This window comes from Haliaeetus albicilla, chromosome 5, assembly GCF_947461875.1.
Source record: "Haliaeetus albicilla chromosome 5, bHalAlb1.1, whole genome shotgun sequence".
In the NCBI taxonomy this organism is placed as follows: Eukaryota; Metazoa; Chordata; class Aves; order Accipitriformes; family Accipitridae; genus Haliaeetus; species Haliaeetus albicilla.
In genome coordinates this window covers 30,072,321-30,093,532 of record NC_091487.1, presented here as the reverse complement: position 1 = coordinate 30,093,532, position 21,212 = coordinate 30,072,321, and the positions used below count along the sequence as shown (strand labels likewise).

Below are 21,212 nucleotides of genomic sequence, written 5' to 3'. Positions count from 1 at the left end.
GTTACTTATACTTTAAAATTAAAAAAGTCTACAGTATCATTTTTAATCAATGGGAAATAGATCTATAGCACAGGGAACATTTTAGAGTTGTGGAGAATAAAACAACAACAAAAAACCAAACTGCACATCAATTATACAATATGTAATAACTTTGAACTATTTGTATACCTCTACATATCTAATTCATGTTTGTGTATAATATTTGTCCATTGACATCGTTTTCTACCGTAATGTGATTATACAGTGCTAAGTGTTTGGGGAATGACAGCATCCATGAAATGGTAAAGCAAAGGAAGTCTCTCTGAACTCGTACAAAACATAGTAGGATCTAGTTGTGCATCTGCTGGTTTTACATGATTTCCTCTAAATACTTTAGAAGTTAATAGTGATTAAATTTAAGTTTAAAAAAATGTTGAAGAATCCTTTTCCTGATGAGAAGTAGCTAAATTTATTCTCCGTTAGTCAAATGTTGCAAACCCTGTAAATGTTCACTAAAGTGAAGGTGTTCTTGCTCTCATGGCAAAAGACTTGTTTCTTTCACTTTGGGAGGGAAAGGCAGTGAATGTGTTGGTTTTGGTTTGGTTTGTTGTTGGTTTTTGTGTTGTGTTTTTTTTTTTTTTTTTTAAATTGCTACCCTTTGTGTGAGACATCAGACTTCTTCAGTCTGATTCTCTTGGCTATCTAGCAAGAGTTTGAGGCACTGTTCAAAGTGTATAGGATATGTGATATCTTGCCTAACATTTCTCTCTTGAAAACATGCTGTAGTATTATGCAAGATATGCTGTTAAATGGTATTGTACAACTATCCTAAAAGCCTAGCTGCAATGTCTGTTTACAGTCACTCCACCAGCCTCTGTGATACTACTCTGTTGGGTTTTTTTAATACATTGTGTGAAAGCGATGATAGATAAATCTCATACTTAATAAAGTCTTTTTTTTTAATCCACAAGATAAGGCTGCATAGAATATAGTTGCACTGTGTGGGGTTAACTTTCTGTAGCCTGTTCCCTTTGACTTCAATGGCTTGAAATAAAAAATTAATCTTCGCAACTTCAATGAGACTCACTTCGTGTGATGTTGGCCCATTGACTTCAATGAAATACTATTAAAAATTATTCTCAATTCACTTTAACACTCATTCTTTATAGCGTTAGACCACTGATTCCACTATCATACTTTCAAGGCCAAATGTTCAAATAAATACTTCATAAAGACAAAAGCAAATCTCAATATACTTGAGTGAAAACTTGTTTCTTGTAGTTGTAGTGTGTTGACTCCACATAAGCAGTACTGAATATTACCTCACATGAAAGAAAGAAGCATCTTGCAGACTTTTTTGCTAGTACCCTTTTATAACCTTTTTTTGGGGGGGAGGTAGGGGAAATATGAAAAACCCAGAATGACATTTTTGAAAACAAATGGATCTGCACTCCTCCTTGTCCTTCATGAAAGTCATATGAAAATTCCAATATGATATACTCAAAATATTTATGCTTTGTGTGTGTGTGATGCTTTGTTTTGTGTGGGATTGGGGTTTTTTGTCTGGATTTTTTTAAGTGGTTTTATCGTTTAGTTGGTTTTGTTTGGGTTTTTTTTTAGGAAACTACAGAATTCTTCCAAGAAATTAAACTGACAAGAGAGATAATTGGGGGAAGACGAGCATGCTTGCTTTTGCTTGCTTGCTTGCTTGAAATAGACTACAACTCAATTATTACTCAAATTCATGACTGAATAAGGTGTGTTGCAGTTCTAACCACTACGCTGTACTAGAATGCTCTTCTTATTCTTCTTGGTTTCTCAGAGGGAAAATGTGATCTGAACCTTTTTTTTTCTTCCATCCATCCATATCTCAGGTTTGGTATCTGTTCAAGGCATACACATGCCCTGTGATATTTATGTATCACAATTTGCCTTGTTTGAGCTCTTCAGAGTTTGTCATTCATTTAGATTTTTTTTGTTGTAACCACTGATTTAACTTGAAATCTATCCCTCTACATGCAAGACAATTTTGCCATTTTCCTTCAGAAGCCAGACAATTTATAGATGAGCTCAGACCAAATAAATCAGGCAAGATATATTTATAGGTCTAATACACCATATATATTAATATATATTTTTAATCACCATCATACTGTCATTCTGCAGAAATAATTAGCTGTGAGCAGGGCATACACATCTGCTATCCAAGCAGATGCTATTGCTGGCATCCAGGCTAGGACACTTCAGAACAGCCAGTGTTTAGAGTCAGTCACTGCATACTGCTTGTGTCCATTAGTGATGAGGTGAGCCTTCTTCGTTTCCCTGCACTAATTCACCTGAATGACTGTGTAACTATAATTATCTTTAGACTGAGCAATTTCTCCATGAGAGAACATTTACAGTAATTCTGAACGAAGAAATATAGATTTACACTCACATTAACTTCAGTACTTAGTGGTGGAAAAAGCCATTGACTGGTCCAGAGCTCCTTTTCTCACAGCATGAAGCCTCAGGAAATCCTCACTTTTGCTTTCCAAACAAGGGCTGTGTCTCAGACAGTGGTCTCCATTTTGGGTTGACTAGATTTCTGAATATTCATGTATGAAAACCAGTGGCTTAACATTCAAAGATACTGTTCCCCCCCTGACCTAAGCAAAGTTAATAGGAGAGTCAAATTCTAGTTTCTCTATATGATAGTGAGGATTCAACCCTGGACCTCTTTTGAAAGGTTAGTAGTAATTTTATCTTCCTGCAGAGGATAACTGAAACTAATAATAAATCACTAGGCATCTTCTTGCAAAGCTATGTTATTTTTTAGATTATGGAATAATGTGTGTATGACAAAATGAACAACATCAAGATGCACTCCATACCTGAAGAAATACTGTTTGGTAATTATAATGGTACATTCAAGCTAGCATGTTTTGCATGTATATGGCACGTTTGTTTCCTTTTTGGTTTTTTTTTTTCCTAAATGCTTGTTTTCAATGAAAACCATATTAAGGGATATTCTTTCAGTTTTTAAAGATCTATCTAGTGAAGATAGCAGATAGTTGAAACTCTATAAATTAAATAATTTAACTCCAGCTGTGTGTGTTCTACTAACCAAACATCACCATATGAATGTATGTACACAGTCTATTACAGATACCAGGACTTATAAGTAAAAGGAAGACAGAACGATTTGCAATGATGACAAGCATCTTCTGTTTTAACAATAGGTTCGAAGAGCTTACAGTCTCTCAAAAGTCAAATTATTTTGCATTATTCCCACTCATGGACTCTTCTTCACCTAAAAAGCAAATGCAAAAGAGTAATGTTAGTGGAAGTAGCAAGGACCCATAACAAGAATATTCTGAAAGCCAAGAATACTATTGCTATTTAAACTGAATATTTCTTCCTCCTATCTTCAGATATGCAAACTTTGAAGTATTATTAACATATACCATAAAAAGTGTAAGATGTACAATGAGTTCAAGAAAAATCTTAACCTTGTTTTTTTTTCTACTTCAGGTGTTTGATATATCAGCTTTAGTCATTTTTTTAATTCAAGATTTCTTTGCATATAATATCTTTATTATGCAGATCTTCACCCCTTGTACTTCTCCATAAGCTGACAACAGCCGAGTAAAACTGATTAGAATCAAAAGTTCAGCTTCAGAAAGAGTAATAAATTATAGTATATTCCAGATAAATCTAGTCGCTGTACTTGGTTGGCATATAGTGAAGGACTGGATACACAGAAAAGCTGTTATTGAATTGATGGCACAGAAAATACCATGGACTGTTAATAACATTCTTCAAGACAAAATTATAACTTTTTAATGAATTCAGTGATTGCATTTGAATATTGGAAGAATTACTGCTATATGATCTGGATATCCCCCAAAAGATTCAAAATTACTTGTACCTGTATGATAGTTTTTATCTGCATATGGTTTCATTATTTTAAGAAGAAATATTGATTTAGTCCAGTTAAAGGAAGTAATTTTTCTTCTTATTTTTTTAATGATGAAATTTCCCATGATGCTACAGCCTGAAACAAAAACATTTTTCCAGAAAACTGTTGCAGAAATTGAGAAGCTGAGGAGACCAATAGTGATTATTATGAGTTGCAACTAAAAATAAACTCTGCCATTGTGCAGATGTTGCTGGAGTTGTTATAACATCTACTTGTATGAACGCTCTGATATTTCTTGTTCCAGACTGAAAAGGCCAAATCTATATTAAATGAAATATGCTTGAAAATCTGTAGGAGGTTTTCTCCAGAATAAAAAAGGACCCATATCAAAAGAAATGATAGTTTGGCTGGAGGAGTTCCCTTGCTTTTTCTTCTGTATTACGTATGGACAAGAAAAAGGTGACACCCTTAGCAAGTAGTAACATTCACCAACCAGCCCTATCAAGGGACGAGTAAAAGAATCAACAACTTTTTTTTTTTTTTTAAAGTGTGTACAAATAAAGCAAATGCAGTTGTTACTGGTTGTCAAGTTATTAAAGATAAATGAGTATCCATCTTGGGACAAAAATAAGAAACGTATGATAAAGCCTATTTAATGAATTTTGAACTAAGAGAAATTACAAATTCTTCCTATAGACATCTGTATGTACTCAAACTATACATCCTCTATGGCCAAATATATGTTGCCTCAAATATGTAATCAAAAAAATAATGGCTAAATTCCACAATATTTAAAACTAATATATTGATGACCAGGCCATTGCATTATGTGTTTCTTTCAAGAGTCCAGAAGTTCTCCATCCAGGATGTTGCCAATACCTGCTAGAGTGAGTCTCAGAAGTCACAAAGACATTTTCTATATTGTCCAGTCATGTATAAAAATGAGATAATGTGATCCATCGGCAGTGACAAGAGAAGAATATTAGGTAGCCTTTTCTAGTAACTTCCAGTGAATGAAGTAGTGTATTCAACTTTATTTAGATGGCAGCTACAGTCCAGACCACTTTTTGATAATGAAAATATGCTTTGAAATGCTAAGAAGACTTACAACCATAGAACAAAAAAGAAACTCACTCTAAGAGTTCAGCACATTCCCAATTTGGTGCAATTTATGGCCAGCCTGTGGGCTACCCTATCTGTGAAAATGAAAATTAAAATAAAGGTCTAGCAGTGGACTAAGAAGATCTCAGATTATTTTCTGGGTTTGTCAGAATTAAAGTCCCCAGGCAAGGAATTCTGAAGAGTGAAATGTAAGGACACTTGGCTGAGTGCTGCACGTCGCATTTGTTAGCTCTTCTCAATAGTTACTATAGTATGGATAGCAACGACAAAAGTGCAGGTAATGTGGATGGAGGTCTAACTTTGAAGTGAATAAAGCTATCTCTTTAAGGTTTCTGATAGACCACGTATAAATACTAGAAAGATTGGTTTGTTTTTTAACCCAAGAGAAAGAGTAAGATTTGAGATGTGTTTAAACTTTGAAGGCCTCCTGTGAGTATGTTCAATACTTGAATTTCTTGATTAAGGAAAAAAGGAAGGAAGGAATTTGGACAATCACCAGCTTAACAGAGAGAACTGAAACTGCAGAATAATAAATAGCTGTAAATAAGAACGGTACTCTGTTAGAGATTCCTGTGCCTAGACAAGGATGCATTTTCAGACAGGCTAGCCTGCATTCAAGTCTTTGACACACATATTTCCTTATGAGTTTTAATTATTTTTGGAAAAACATTACAACCAAAGATCAAAGTATTTATTTCTGACTCTTATGTATGCTTGAAGTTTCAGAAACTGTTAGCAGAGTCCCAGATTTACATGGCTACCCACCTGGGACCCTGCTATGCAGGAACATGATGCACTGTCGTATTCAGTGAATGGAAAGAATGCTGTTATGAAACAGAAAAGAAAAAACCCAAACACAACTGTGGAGAAGCATGGCTTTAAGGACCTAGCACAGCTTTAAACTGCACTGGATGCTTACAACCTCTGCTGCTGAGAGATCCCAGCTCCCGCTTACACACTGTTGGTTTTGGTGCTGATTGGGACTTTCAACTTGGACAGTAAGGGAGGAAACAGAGTCATGGGTAATCTTGTGAATATTCTTGCTTCATGTTCACTGCTGCATGACTCAGCAGAGCACTGATGGTAGAGAAGAAAGGCTACATTGGACTGTACCAGGCTTGTCTGAAAGAGCTCAGTGAAAGCTTGATGCTTTTTTTGCTCTATGTATAATTAACTTGGATTCATTCATCAAAAAAGAATTGGGAGAAAGCAAGCATGTTTGGTTTCTCTTTCTTCTGAATTAGAAGGGAATGACTATTTAGCGAAGGCAAGGGTAAGAATCCCCCGCTAAGCACAGTCAAAAACCTTGAGCTGCCCATTGATGCTGTCTTTCCAGGACACACCAACAGCTGCTTCCACAAATTATTTTGGTTTAGGAACACCGATGGGGCTAAAAATAAAGGTAGGTAAATAAATAAGTAAATAAACAAATGGGCAAAGTGTGTTGACTAGCTCTGTGTCCTTTATAAGTTTCACTTACCTTGTGGATGAGCAGCACCAAACGGAATTACTGGACCAAAAATCTTAACATGGTGAGAACACAGGATAATATGCTGGTATCTCTTAGAAGCCCTGGAGATAAAAAGCATCTACATGATTTGTTTTTCCACTTTCTTGAATTAACCTTCTTATCGGGCTGTGTGGTATGAATCAGGTTTTTGTGGAGGTGGAAGCAGCACAATTTAGTTGTGGTCTCCATGACCCCAATTTGCTGCCAACGAAGTAGCAGAATGCTCTACTTTGGAGGCATAGCACTGATCTTGAAGACAAGGGAAATGGATACACAGGTGCTAAAACTGCCTGGAGGAACATCACCGATTACACACTCTCTGCAGAAGTAGGTAGAGTCTGGAAAAACTAGCTGGCTGCCCCTTGATCTTCTGCTGGAGCTGCTAGAAAATGTGTGTGGGATCAACACTGCAGGAAACCTCTGGTGCTAAGAGATAACTCATTCACTAAAATTTGGGGCCAGAGCAAAGTGTGCAACACAAGAGAAATCGACTTTGATACTGATGTTCCAGCCTCAGAAAATTAGCTGTCCTTTGTCATTACACAGTAGGCCAGAGGCACTCTTTTGCTTTCACACAGAGAGCGAATTAGGCTAGCTGATGATAGAGAAAACCCGATACTCCTTCCTGAGACGGCTTCGGTGGTCAAACCAGAGCCTAGGTACATACCTTCGGGCATGTGAGCAATGGATCAGTCTTTTTCCACTGTGGACTCACCATCCTCGTAAGGCTCTCAGCTGCCAGTACCAATGAGCGAGATCCTCAGACTAGCCTCAAACCTTAGCTGCATTTTCCCAGTGGCAGCGCGGTGTGCTAATCGCCGAGCCATTGGGATAGCCCTGTAGGGCATTCTTCTAATAGTTTTTCTAGTTCTTCCACTGATGTCCTTATACATCTTTTATGATTTCGATAGTGATGCTACTTTCCCCAGGCACTTTCCTTCTATCTTACTCTCCGCTTGCTTTTCTTTTGAATACGGGGGGAGGGGGCTACCTTAATCTTGCCCTTCATTCCCAGCGCAACCTTTCAGAAAAGACATTTCCCTCATCTGCTCTTCCAACCCTCAGTACATGTCAAGGAATTGTGAAGATGGAAAACATTTGAATACTTCCTATTTAAGCTTTGATGGTCTTTTTCCTGACTTCATGTTCTATTTAGAGGTTTTTCTTCTAAACAGATGAACAGCCAGTTCTTTTTGATTTAAAATTAAACTCCAAATATTTTCTTTAAACTGCACTCATTGCATTTACAAAGGAATGAAAACAAAATGCAGCACGTGACATCATTTGAAGGAGAAAATTATGTTATCTTATATAGTTCTAGAAAGAAACTGTATTTTTTTAACTGCAGCTCTTCTCTAATGTGCACTGCTGATAAATAGTAAAAAGGAATTCTTTCCTAACTATATATTTCTCTCGCATTATACATATATAAATTCCTTTGGGAATAACTTTGGCAATATAACTTGAGATAGGAGATAGCTGATATATGTGAGGTATTAATATGAAAAATATTTTCACTGCATGTATGTTATACAGCTCTTGGAATATTACAGGCAACAAAAGTATAGGTCAGTTAAAGAGTTTCCTTATCCTTGTTCTGCCCATAATTTTTTTCCTGCAGGTCTATCTTCTCTTGTTTTCTTCTCCTCTGTTATTTTCATTTCCCTTCTCATCTTCCATGCACTATTATGCAGGGCGCCTTTCGAGGAGCTTCTTTTGCTTCACACTGACGATATATATTGGTAGCAGCAGCGGAAGCAACAGTCAGTGGACACTTGTAGAGATGGCGAGTTGTAAAATAATAAATCGAATATTTAATACTTAGACAGAAGATGTGGACTTTATCTACGCTTAATGGGTGGGGAGGCTGATTACTCATTCATAGCTACGCCACTTGTGAATGATGAGGTCACCCCTATCTCAGGAAGATAAATGCCATATCCTGTTATGACATATTCCTTTTATATAAAATTAGTTCAATTTTCTCACTAGTGAGGAATCAGTATAACTAAAAGAAAAAAAAATCACTTCAAGATAAAGGCATTTTTCTACTGTAATTCATTATATATCCTACTTTCATTTTGTTTTATTTCTGTTCTGTTTTGTTCTATCTTATCCTGTTCTACGTATAGTATTTTACTCTCTACCTAAATGATATCTGACTAAAGTGAAGCAAAAATTAGATGATACAATGAAGCTTTGTAGCATTCTCCCTCATACCTGTCACAGGCTCCTTCCAACAGCAGATAATGAAAATTCAAAGTCAAACCATTTAACTTTAAGTAAATGGAAATGAATTTCCAGAGAAGAGATATTTTTTCACCTGTGAAAGAAAGGAACAGTAGTACACTGACAATGCGAATAAAGATATAATATATAATTGTGATAGAGGGGTATATGTAAAGCATAAATATTAAATGTTATTATATTACATGTTGTCATGTGTTTTTAATTTTTATCTTTACTGTGTTTTTCCCTGAGAGAGGAAGGTCTTCCGTACATTGTTAGAAACAGCAGTACTCTATTAGAATATTTCTTAGCTTAATCAATACTAAAGCAACTTGCAGAATATCTTACAACAGTATATGGTATTGAGACAAAAACTATGTCACTTAGACACAAGAACCTGTCAATAATTTAAGCAAAATGAGAAATAAACTAAATTAAAAATATTGGGCTTGATTCTGCACCAAATTAATTTAAATCCATCATGGTATGTTGTAGCACTGGTGAAATATGTGGCAAATTGCATCCATGCCATTTAATATGGCACAGAGTATAAGCTTAATGATGGATGTTTTTATCTGTGTATAAAGTAAGTCTCAGAAATTCTTACTGGATTTTACCTTCGTGATTAATTTGGGGAAAAAAAAAAAGATACAATCAAAATGGACTTTTCCTCAGATAGAATGTTTTTTTACTTGATATCTTTTAAAGTCTAAGAGAAAGAAGATGTTTCTGTATTCTGCAGACATTCACAAACCTACCTTTGAATCCTGCTCGTCTTACAACATACAAAACTATTTGTCAGCAGTTCCACTGACTCAGTGGGACTACTTGCGCAAACAAAGTTATCAAGACTGACTTTTCAGTTACATTAAGGCTTAAATTAAGATATTAATCAATAGTCATAAAAGATCTTACTAAATATCAAGAGATCCTGGTTCTGCCTAAGCAGATGAAAAGCGGTGACTTTCGAGACTAAGCTGAAGCAAGCTTGGCTAAAGGCAGGCTCTCTGTCCTGGCTGTCCCTTCGAAACATGAAAATCTGCTTAGAGTTGCCACTGTAGAGGAGAGAGTGACAATCAATGGATGGGGACTTGGACATGATTACATCCACTCTACTGCCTGGCCATACATTGACAGACAAAACTACTGTAATGGAGTGATCATTTGGAAAATGGCTACTGCCCACATTTAAATTCCTTTCAGTGTTATTCCATAGCCAATTAGAGTGGTAGCCCAGCCTATATTCATGCCAGTCTTGTACTATATTGTAAGAAAAAGGAAAGGAGCAGCTCAGAAGTCTTTAATTATTCCTCCAGCCATTTATTGACCTGCTCTCTAAAGGCCATATACGGGCCTTCATCTGCATGCAAAATTCCTATTGACATCACTGGGAGGGCCACAGGCAGATGGAGGGTACTTTGTAAACCTTACATTTTAAATATGTTGTAAGAGAAAGGCGCAGAATTCACAGTCCTTTAAAAAAGTGAGCAGCTTTATCTAATACTGCTCTTTAAACGTGGAGTTTGAATAACATTTTTCCTAGCAGTAACATCCCCCCTCTTCTCCGCAAGCTATCTAACCTACACGTTTCTGTAAAGTCTTCATATTTAACACTCAAACAATTGATGTCCCTATAGTATAAACAGGATAGATAATGAATATAAGTGGGATAGAAAATTAATCCTACTTGCGAGGAAAGAGAGTCATAATTCACTTAGGCTTCTCAGCTCTTACGTTATGAGGTCTTCAGCTAACTCATGGGATCCATTCCACATCCCACAGATGCTCATTATGAATTCTTTTTATGTGCAACATGTGGGGACTAACCAGTTTCATATCTCCTGGTATTAGCTGCAATCCAAAGCATTTTGTATTAAAACAGAATGCAAACACAGATGCTATTTAATACAAAGGATTTGAATGCAGTCTCTGTTTTAACATAAAGTTGGTGTGTCTTAATTTGGTTTGGAGCAGCAATGGAAAGAAAAGTCAAGATAAGAGGATAGTGTTAGATTAGGAGCCAAGCTATGATTCCAAGAGGCACATCCGAGTTGCATGGGAAAAGGGGAGACTGGCCCAGGTGACAGCTTTGATTTATGGAAGCAAAGGTTACGATGCCTTTGGAGCGACGGGGCGGCCTGGGACATCTGCCCCCTTCAGAGATGCTGCCATAGCCTTTCCAACACCATGCGTATTCTGGAGTGCAACCTGCGCTCTGTCCCACGCAGCTCCTCTTGGTAGGAGCCTCGGTTTCCTCAGAAACGAGTCAGCGGTACAGCTGCCGTTTGTGTAAGGTGCACTAAGGCAGCGTGTGACTTTCCTCTCTAGCCGTCCACTCACCAGGCTGGCAAAGAGTCCAGTTCTGCCCGCACGGACGACGCTCTCAGCTCCAGCAACCGGCAGCTTGGAGCTACAGGTCCGCGGCTTCGGAGTCGCCCCAGAAGCGGGGAGATTTGGCGGGACCCTACTACGGGGGGGGGGTGTCCCTTTTTCTCCCGCTCCCCTGCTGCCCCTCACCCGGCACACCGCTCTTCTCCCCTCCTGCCCTCCGGCACGGGCTCCTCACCCCTCGCCTCCCGCTGCAGCTGCAAGGAGGAGGGGACGCGGAGCGCAGCCCCCGGAGCGCCCGCCGAGGGCCACGGCGAGGAGGGCTCCTCTGTCCCTGCCCCCTCCCGCAGCGGCCGCGGCCCCCACGCCCGCAGCGAGGCGGGGAGCCGCGGGGGAAGGAAGGGGGGGGGAGGTCGTCCCGCCGCCGCCCCGCGCTCCCCGCCCAACTTTCCGCGCTTCCCTCCCAGCATCCGCCCCCGCGCAGCGCCGCGGCCGGGAGGACTCGGCGGCGGGCGGCCCCGGCCGGGCCGGGGGCAGCGGCAGCGGCTCCGGCTCGGCCCCGGCGGAGCCGCACAGCGCCGCGGCCCGGGATAAGCACTCGGCGGAGGGGGAGAAGGGGAAGCGCGGCGGAGCGCACGGGCGGGGAGGGCTGCGCGCAGCCCCGGGGCGGCACAAAGGAGGCGCGGCGCTGCGGCCGCGCGTCCCGCGGGGGTGGCGGGGGACGAGCCGCCCTCCCCGCCGCGGCCGGCGCGGTGCGTGCCGCACCCGGAGGGGCGCTCGGCAAGGGGGGGTTGCGCAGCTCTCGGCGGTATAATTGATATGTTGAAGCAGCAGTAGGGATCGGTGCGTGCACACACACCACACACCTTACAAGTTTGACTAGCAATAACATTGCTGCACACTAGGAGGGGAGGAGAGTCAGCTCCCTATAATAGGGAACAAACTCTGCCATTGCACAAAAGCGGCGCATTTCCTCGCTTGTGAAAACCGTCCCTTCACAGAAAGAAAGGAAAGGCGGGGGGGTGGGGAGCAAAAGCAAGTTACCAAGAGCAAGAACTTGTGCTGCAACAATCCTCCACTCTTCCTCTTCTCCTCAGGACTCTGGGAGCAGGGATATTCCTCCCCCTCCCCCCCCGCACGGTTGGCGCTAGCCCAGACTGTGGTCAGCCGCCTTTATTATTACTTCATTGAGACAGAGAAATCCTCTAAGACTTGCTTTTTGGGTGGAGGGTGGGGGGTGGAGGGACGAGAAGGAGGAGGGAAAAAAGGCAACATTTGCTGCTCATCATTTTCACTGCACCGCTAAAGTAATTGCGCCCCCCTCTCTCCTCCCCGTCCCTCCTCAGCTTGGGTTTTTCTCTTATATCTACAGCTCCAGTGGTATTAGACATACCTTTTCTTTTTTTTTGTAGCTCTGATATTCCACCCTCCCCCCCCCCCCCAAATCTTCACGCGTTGCATGTTTGCAATTCGGTAACCCCCCCCTTTACCCCCAGCCCCCCCAAACTCCTCTCAATCTCAGCCCAGCAGCTCACATCAAAGCGCCCTTCCTCACTCACAGTGGCCGCCACTCACTAATGGGATTGCAGTGTGCCTGGCTCTGCTGCTGCAGCCGCCGGAGGGAGAGTCGCTGCTGCTGCACCTCTTCGCCGAGACTCGCCGGGTGCTGAGCCGCGGGGATGATCAGGATCTTCCCGGATTTCAGCGTGCAGGTGACGGCGGCGGCGGCCGGCGGGGCGGCCGGGGGGGTGCCGGCGGCGCCGGGCATGGGGCGAGCCGGCGCCGCGGCCAACGGCAACCCGCAAAACGTCCAGGGCATCACCTCCTACCAACAACGGTGAGCACCGAGTGGGAGAGGGCTGTGCGGCTCTTCCTGAGGCTCCCTCACTTGCTTTTTCTTTGTGCTTTTGTGTTTCTTTGTTTTCCCCTTTTTTTTTAATTTAATCTCTCATTGCTGTTTGTTGGGGGGGAGCTTGGTTGGAGGGGAGGGGTTTTTTCTTTTTTTCCTTTTCCCTTTTTTTAAAAAATACAGCATCTTTTAAAATGCACTGAGAAGTAAACACAATCTCCTAGTTTTGTCTTGGATGAGCTGGAAAGCAACAATAGGAAAAAAAAAAAAAAAAAGTGAGACCCCGGCAGCTTAGCTTGGCTGCTGCAAAGTTTGGGATCCCGTCCGCTCATCCTTTCTAAAGAGGAATTTCTCAATGTCAATGCCTTGTGCAAATCCCAGTGTGTGGCAGCCAGGGGGATAATTGATCATGGTATGCTGATTGATAATTTGCTTTCAACCAAGAAAAAGAACAGTTTTCACTTGGGGTTGCACACTTGCAATTCCACGCTGTAGTTTAACAGTATTATCATGTCACCTGTTACTACAGGGAAATATAGCACGAAACCCTAAGTATACTCAGCACTGTTATTTTTTCACCTTAAATGCATTCTAATGCAAATGCAGGAAATTCACAGAGAGCGCCTTTAGGAAGCAAAGCGTAGAAAGTTGGCAGTAAGTCATAATGAAGTTTAAAGACCTTCCCCATTTCCCCTAACAATTCATCGATATGTGCTGCTACTAACATGAAGCTTAATTAATTACCTGACATTTCTTTGTGCTTCTACGAGGCAAAACCTGAAGTTTGAATCTGTTAGTTTTCTCTATCATAAGCTTATAACCGGAGCGGAATCCTCAAAAAAAAAAAAAAAAGGTAGATGACAGCAGATAAACGTAGGCTGAAATCGGAACAAAACATTTACATTTCTCTAAATGCAATAAAAATGGCACTGTCCCAAGTATCTTGCTTTCCACTATTGCCTTAAATTAAATACTGAGAAAAATGCGGTATAATCTCAAATACCCAAACTAAATATCTCTATAATGTAAAAGAAAAAAAAAATCATAGGAAGTTTCAGCATAATATTTCAAACTTAATTGGTTTAGGAGCCAGATTTAGATAATAGACCATTGCCTGTTTTGTTGTTCAGCAACTTTGAGTTGCTTCCTATAGTTTTGGAAAACACATGATGTATTTTCCATTTGATGCCCATGACAGAAAGCATTTGGTGGTAACTTTTGTAGCTTTTATTAAATGAAAAATTAATAGGAAGCTGATTCTCCTGAAATAATCCCTGATGATGCCTAAGCACTTTCTTAGCTGAGAAACATTTGAAACTAAGCACGAGTCTTGTTTTGCTCAAGCGAACACACCGATCTTTCTCATATATATATATATATATATATGAGCTTGAATGTGAGAGATATGAAGAATGGATTAAAGTTTATTTCTTTTCATGGTTTCTGTATGATTTTTGTCACTTATAAAATATTTAAATTACAATGGAAACTGACGGACACTTTAACGAGGAAGTACAGGCAGCAATCACAATAGTTTAGTCTGTGAAGTGGGGAAGTCAAGGGTCAGAAATGTCAGATTGGCTTCTAGACAAATGAAAGAGACCTCTGGAGACTTTAAGTTAAACAGAAATTTATAGACAAGGCAGCATGCAATTTTTTAGTACTTTGCGTTTAATAGTTGGATTATGTCAGTTTGTAATCAGGAAGAAGTTACAAAAGCAATACTTCTCTGGCAAACTACTAACACCTCTAATCCAAATAGTGCTTAGCAGATATCCAAGTACTTTGACTAACGGGAATCCAGACCAGTCTGGATGTCTCGCACACTAACCTAACAAGGGGAAACATTTTTGCACTTCTTCCAAATTTTTACTCTATATTATCGACAGAACAGCGTGCCTTACGTCGAACGATTTTTCTTCGTGCTTTCTGGAAACGCTTGAAATATAGCAGGCACCGACACTTTCTTATGCTATTGCCAAAGCCGAGGTGACACCTGTTAACTTTTTTTTTTTCTTTCTTTCTTTTTGGAGGCGAGGAGACAGATTTGCCGGCAGGGAACGGCATGTGGCACTTTCTAGACACCCCCCGCCCCCCCCAGTTCTTCATCTCCACCTGCACCCCCCACCGCCTCGCGCCGCCGCGGGCTCGCGCCACTCGAGGCCAGGCGGCCGCCATCCCGCCGCCGGCCGCGCACGTGCGCAACGGCCGCGCGGAGGCCGCACGTGCGCGGCGCGGGGCGGGCGGCGGCTACCCACCCCCTTCCCCCCCCCCCGCCTCGGGACTGCGCCGGCGGCCCGAGCCGCTCCGCGCAAAGTTACGCCGGCCCGGTTGCCTCCCGCGGGAAGAAACGCTCCGGCCCCCGGTGCGCGGAGGACGACGCCCCGCATCCAAACTTCCAGGTGCTTTGCTAACTCCTTCTCCCCACCGGCTCTCCCCTGCGCCTCACGCGCGAGTTCCCCCCCACCCCCCCCAAACTTTTGGAGTTGTCGCGGAAACGGTTCTCGTGAATAAATCGCCCCCGGCTTTCGGGGCTTGCTCCTTTCCCCAGGGAAGCCCGCTGGATTTTCCCTGGGAGCAGGATCAGGCCCGGGAAGCTGTACTTCCAAGGCAGCAGCAGAGCAGCCACAAAGTTACCTTGGAGATGGAAAGCTTTTAGGGAAGGAGCGGTTCCTTCTTTAAAAGCCCTCAGCGCTCGGGTTTTCCCGTTGTCCTGGGAGGAACAATTAAGGTAGCGGTTTCTTTTCCCCGCTCCTTTATTTCATGATTAGTTTCATGATCTCCAATAAAACGGCGTGAAGTGCTACACCCTTTCCCGACAAAGCGGGTCATCGCTCCCGGTTAACGTTGCCAGCATTACGCCCTTCACTCCGCCGGCAGCTAGCGCCTACTCTCAGGACGTGCGCGCACATTCTCGGAGGGGGCCGGGGGGGTGCGCGGGGTCCCCCCGGCTCCACGCCGCCCCCGCGGGCGGGCGCCGGGCACCCCCCGCGTACGGCCCTGCGGGCCGCAGGGCGCTCGCCTCCCCCGGCCGGCGGGCCCCCCGCCCGCGCCCCCGCCCGGGCCCGTCCTCCGCCGTGGGAGCCCACGGGGGGACAGGCCGCCCGCCCGCGGTGTGCGCCCGCAGAGTTGCGGAGAGAGTCCTCGCCTCCCTCAGCCCCTCTTCCCCGCTGGAGCCCAGACTCCAGAGGAGGGAAGTGTGCGAAACTGCAACTGAGTGGCGTTGTTGCGCCGGCAGCGGAGGCTGTGTCCCCTGCACGCAGAGTGGGAGCGGAGCTGGGGAAGCAGCTGGAAAATGCCCAGAAATACTTTCACAGCGGTCAAGCCCGGAGATCCCTGACTCCCCTCCTTCCCTCCCCCGCCCCCGCCCCGCTAGCCCCATGGCCTGGCACCCCGCGTAGCCCGGCCCGCGGGCGCGGGGGTGTGTGTGCGCGCGTGTGTGTCTGTGTGTGTGCGCGCGTGTGTGTGTGTGTGTGTGTGTGCCGCACCTGCCGGGCGATGCCAGCGGCCGGGCTGCCCGCCGGGGCTGCGCCGCGGCTCGCTCTCACCGCCGCCGCCGCCGCCGCCGCCGGCCGCCGCCGCTGCCTGCGCTGGGCATGTCTCTGGGGCCGGCGGGGCCCCGGCTCCCTCCGCTCCTCGGCTTATGGACGGCGGCAGCGGCAGCAGCAGCGCTAGCAAGCAAGCGAGCAAGCAACCTGCACCAGGACTGCGCGGAGGAGTGGGAGCCCGCGATGCTTTGGCCTCAGTACTTTTCCTTAGCCTGTCTGGCTAACCAGGGCCATTGCTGCCGCCGCTGCTGCTGCTAGACACACAACACACACCAACATCAGGAGGGGGAAAAGTAAGGGAGAGAGGAGAAAAAAAAAAAAAAATCCCAGGAAGATGGCGCCCACCAAGCCAAGCTTTCAGCAGGATCCTTCCAGGCGAGAACGGTAACACTTTCTCTTTATTGAACCTGCAGCAGCAGCAGCAGCCGCAGCAGCGCCGGGCCGGGCCGTGCCGTGCCGCCGCCGCCGGGGGCCGGGGCTGGATGCCATGCCGGGGTGGGGGGACCTGCCGCCGGCACCCGCTGCTCGCACAGCCGGGCACCGGGAGTTCCTCCTAGTGCGTACCGCCAGCCGCACGCACGCACACACACACACACACATACACACACACACGAGGGCGAGCCGCGCAGCAGCAGCAGCCCCGCTCCAGCAGCCGCACCGCCGCGGCTTGCCGGAGCCGGTGCTTGGCGGGGCGCGTTGGCGAGCGGGCGTCTGTGTGTATGTGCGTGTGCGTGTGTGTGTGTGCGGAGGCGGGAGGCCCCCCCCCCCCCCCCGGGCGGCCCCCGCCGCTCGGCGGCCCCGGGGGCGGCGGGGCGCCGCGCCAGGCCCGGCTCGCCGGGCGGAGGGGCCGGCCCCGCCGGTGCGGTTCAAGTGCGGCTAGGCCGGAGCGGGGGGGGGCCGCGCCGCCAGCTGCGCCGCGGGGCTGCCCGGCCCGGCCGGGCCCGGTCCCCCGTCCCCCCCCCCGCCCCTCCGGCGCCCCTCCGGGTGGGCAGAGCGGAGGCGGTGCGGCGGTGCGCGGGGCCCGGCGAGGGAGGCGGGGGCCGGGGGGGCGGGGGGGGGGATCGCGCTACCCCCCGTCTGCTTCCCGGCCCGCCGCCTGCCCCATCTACTTTTGTTGGGGGAGAGGGCTTGCTATTAATCTGCTCTGCTGGTGACACGAATTGCCCGTAGCGGATTTGTTCTAGTAAAGTGAATCTTTCTAGAAGTGACTGGTAGGAAACAAGAGTACAAGTTCATGTGATGTTACTTTGTGATTCTTACAAAAGTATTCAAAGCTCCGTTGCTACACTGCGATGAGACGTATGCTCAGAAGGAGAGCAGCCAGAGGGTTTGGGGTGGGCTTTCCAACACCACCCCCCACCCCCCACCCCGTTCAGCGTTACAAGTGAACTTGAGGGTGAGGGGTGAGGAAGGTTCCTGGTTAGTTGTAAAAATGGAAATTAACATTTAGACAGCTTTTAAAAGTAGCTGGATCATGTGTTACTCGGTTTATATTTCACAGCACAAGTAAGTCTGAAAAATATTTAAACAAAGTCTAGGGAATCAGGCTCATTTTAATCTTAATTTCAAACTTACATTTTTTACTATGATCAGCATTTCTAGTACAACTGCCAAACCCCACAGATTTTATCTAAATAGCTATGCCATTTTTCCTAAGGAAGCAGGCTGCCCAGTATCAGAAAACCATACATTTCATATTTGCCACTGAAGTGTTAGTGCGGCTGTGTTAGATGCATTAATATTAACTGTTGCACTTTGACAAGGCTATATTGATATGTAGCAGAATTTGGAGATACGTGTAATGGGAAAACAGTGCATCCTCAGAAGTCAATGGCTTAACTTACAGATTTTCATCTTCAACTATATATTTTTTTAAAATAATCTCAATTTCAGTGGCTGCAAAGACGTTTCTACTGTGTTAATAACACTTATAGCAGCAGGCTTTTCTTCTGCAGAGTTCTTTGTTGGAAAAACAATTTGTATCAATAAGTCCTGTCCCCCCCAACACACAATTCTGCTGTCTTCTTTCTGAGAATGGTACTATATTAGTGCTAAGTGTATTTGCCAGGATAGCTTCAGTAATCTCTCCAGCAGAAGCATATTTGTGTGCCATTTTGGGAATTTCTCTGAGATAGGAATCTTGAAGATAGAATTAATTTCTAGGAGAAACTTCATAGCCTGTGCATGAGTGCTTTCTTTATCACCTGTCTCCATTTGGCATTCGGAGAAGGTAAATCAAAGTGCGCGATTTGTTATTCTGCTCCACTTGAGAGCTGAACTAAATAACACTTGGTCTGAAATTCTGATTGAAGTTGTAGGAGGATATACTGTATTTAATTTAATGCCCTTTAATAGCATCTTCTTGTTCAGCTCTGATGCTGTCATTTTAAAGGTTGGATCGGAGTAGTTTTTCCCGGTAGGGAGTGGGAGGAGTAATCATTTCAGGGGAAAAAAGTAGTCTAAATTCCTAGAGCACTAATAGCCACAAACTTGGCCTAGTGTCCAAGCAGTTGGTTTTTGCCCTTAGGGTTCACTTTGTTATCACTCTTTACAATGCTCTGAACAGTTTAGGTATAAATATTACATGTAGAAGTTGATGACATTTTTTTTGTAGCAGAAATAACAGCAGTCTGTTTTTTGTTTAAAAAAAAAGTTTGGAGAAGATCGATCAATGCTTCAATAAACAGCCACTCATGTACATTTTATTAAAAGTTATGTAATGTGCTGCTGAAATCCTGTGTGTAGCTGTTTATTTAAGCTTTGTACACATCTTTTCAGCCGTGTGCGCCAAGCTATTTGAAATACAGGTGCGTATCAGTTACTTAAGGGGTTTTGCAGTCTCTTCTTAGTTACTGCTTCAGTAAACTAGTTCTCAAGATTAAGAATCCTGCAAGTGAACTTTGTGTACATTCCTTGTTTAGTCTTCACTTCCACAATATTTAGGTAGATTGTGTTACAATTTTTCAAGCAAGGGGTTAGTGATTACAAAGCAAATGTAAAAAGAAGCAGTCTCTGATGCAACCAAGCACTTGAATTGTTTTGAAACTTTTTTCACCTGTTTAGTTTTTTTAAAGAATGTTTGAAAAGTTGCACACTTACATTTGTTTGCTTTTCTTTTAAACTATGAGTGTTAGCAAATTTTACAGTTACAGTAGCAGTTTAGGATTTTTCAATTGTGTGGATATATAACCAAGAAAATTAAATAGACAGAAGTGTCATGCGTATGATATGCCAGCATTGATTTGTAAAGCATATCATAATATCAGAGTGCTATTGGTTTAAAGTGAAAGAGAAAAAAACCTTTATTTTGGCATTTCTTTCTAGAGCATGAGCTTAAACATAGCAGTGATAAATGATGATATGCATTGTCTAACACTTGCTTTTATATAAATAGCTCCAGAAGATTGCTTAAATGATAATCGAAAATATGAAATAGGGTGGCCTTCATATCACAAGGCCAAGGGTCTACAAATGGAAAAACTGAAATAATGAAATATTTCCAAGGCAACAGACTGTCAACAAGAACAGTAATGCATGGGCATATCATAGAGCTACCAGAGAGGATATTAGATCTTATAGCTCTAGAGCCAGGAGTTATAATGACCTTTATTAAATAGAGCCCTCCCACATTACAACAATCTTTCCGATTTCTAATTTATGGATTAGCAGTCATACTACTCTTCATAATTTGAAACATTCTCCCACCATATTTGATTTGCTGCATTTTTCTCCACCGGAATCATACATTATTTAGAGCTTACATGAGAGTATTGATCAACAAAAGTTATATTACATATTTTCAGTAACAAATGGGATTCTGAATAACAAGGTTTTGTCTGCAGCACTGTTTCTACATTCATTACAGCACAACTTTTTTTCTAACAAGTTATATCCAGTTAGCTTGTTTCGTACCAATTTAGCAACATTCTAATGTTGTATTATAAATAATTTATAAATAATTAGAGAGTTTTGTTAACAGATTAATACAGCACCCAGAACCATAGACATTTTTAAGAGAATATCGGGATATATTGTCGACACCCATCTCCTTTTATTAGTGTCTCACTTGAAATTCGGAGTCTAACATACTGGCAGTTTCAAATCACATTTGTTTGAAACTTGGCACACAAGTTGCCAGCCCAGATGGGAGTTTTACTGCAAGAGTGACGTAAAATAGTTGTTGAAAATTGACATTCTAGGCATTAGTTTCATCAGCGTCCTTCCTAAAAAGTATAATGTTTAAATAAATGTTTGTTTCATAAAACGATCTTTATAACAATACCCTCTTTATTGGAAAATATATTCTACAATAAGAATTTTGACTAACTGATACTGACCATGAAAACTGTTACCATTTTATTAACATTTTGGGATTGATTCTGCTCCCATTGAGGTCAGTAAGGTGAAGCTGTTTTACAAACGTGGCAGAATTTCATTTGATATCAATTAAGTAATTGTTTTTTTTAGAATTTAATGTTATGAGACCATTTCCTGAAATCTCATCTCATGTGAATAAACCTTACATTCAGTCAGTCCATCAGATTCATTTTATATTATTGTCATTAGTACCTCTTGTAGGTGTAAAAGCACCTCATGTGAGATAAGATTTCAGCATTAGTCATGTTGTTTCAAAATGAATTCAGCAAACTTGTTCTGCAGGATGCCAGAGTGGAAATTTGTTTTTATATTTTAAACATAAGGTATTTTTCAGGTACATAGCCAAGACTTCACATTTTCACCCCAGTC

The 21,212-nt window shown here is 43.4% G+C and overlaps 1 protein-coding gene and 1 long non-coding RNA gene across 9 annotated transcripts in view; one reads left to right on the top strand and one right to left on the bottom strand.

Moving 5' to 3' along the window:
- Positions 1-2,063: 2,063 nt before the first annotated feature.
- LOC138685479 (uncharacterized) lies at positions 2,064-16,218 on the bottom strand. 3 transcript variants are annotated; one of them, XR_011324748.1, is made up of 5 exons: positions 15,556-16,218; positions 13,663-13,751; positions 8,733-8,835; positions 3,890-4,015; positions 2,064-3,271 (listed from the first exon to the last, which is right to left on the bottom strand). It is a non-coding gene; the product is annotated as an uncharacterized lncRNA (long non-coding RNA). The 3 variants fall into 3 exon arrangements; XR_011324747.1 differs by lacking the exons at positions 13,663-13,751; positions 15,556-16,218 and adding an exon at positions 12,114-12,245; XR_011324749.1 differs by lacking the exons at positions 8,733-8,835; positions 13,663-13,751; positions 15,556-16,218 and adding an exon at positions 12,114-12,233.
- NPAS3 (neuronal PAS domain protein 3) overlaps positions 12,315-21,212 on the top strand; it is a 628,856-nt gene continuing 619,958 nt past the window's right edge. For 3 of the 6 annotated variants that reach the window (XM_069784009.1, XM_069784008.1, XM_069784006.1), the window contains exon 1: positions 12,567-12,906. In XM_069784009.1, the coding sequence (XP_069640110.1) occupies positions 12,749-12,906 (158 nt within the window). In that variant the 5' untranslated portion in view covers positions 12,567-12,748. Of the gene's footprint in view, positions 12,450-12,566; positions 12,907-16,308; positions 16,851-21,212 lie in introns of those variants that run through there. The other 3 variants (XM_069784007.1, XM_069784010.1, XM_069784011.1) reach the window with 3 other exon arrangements.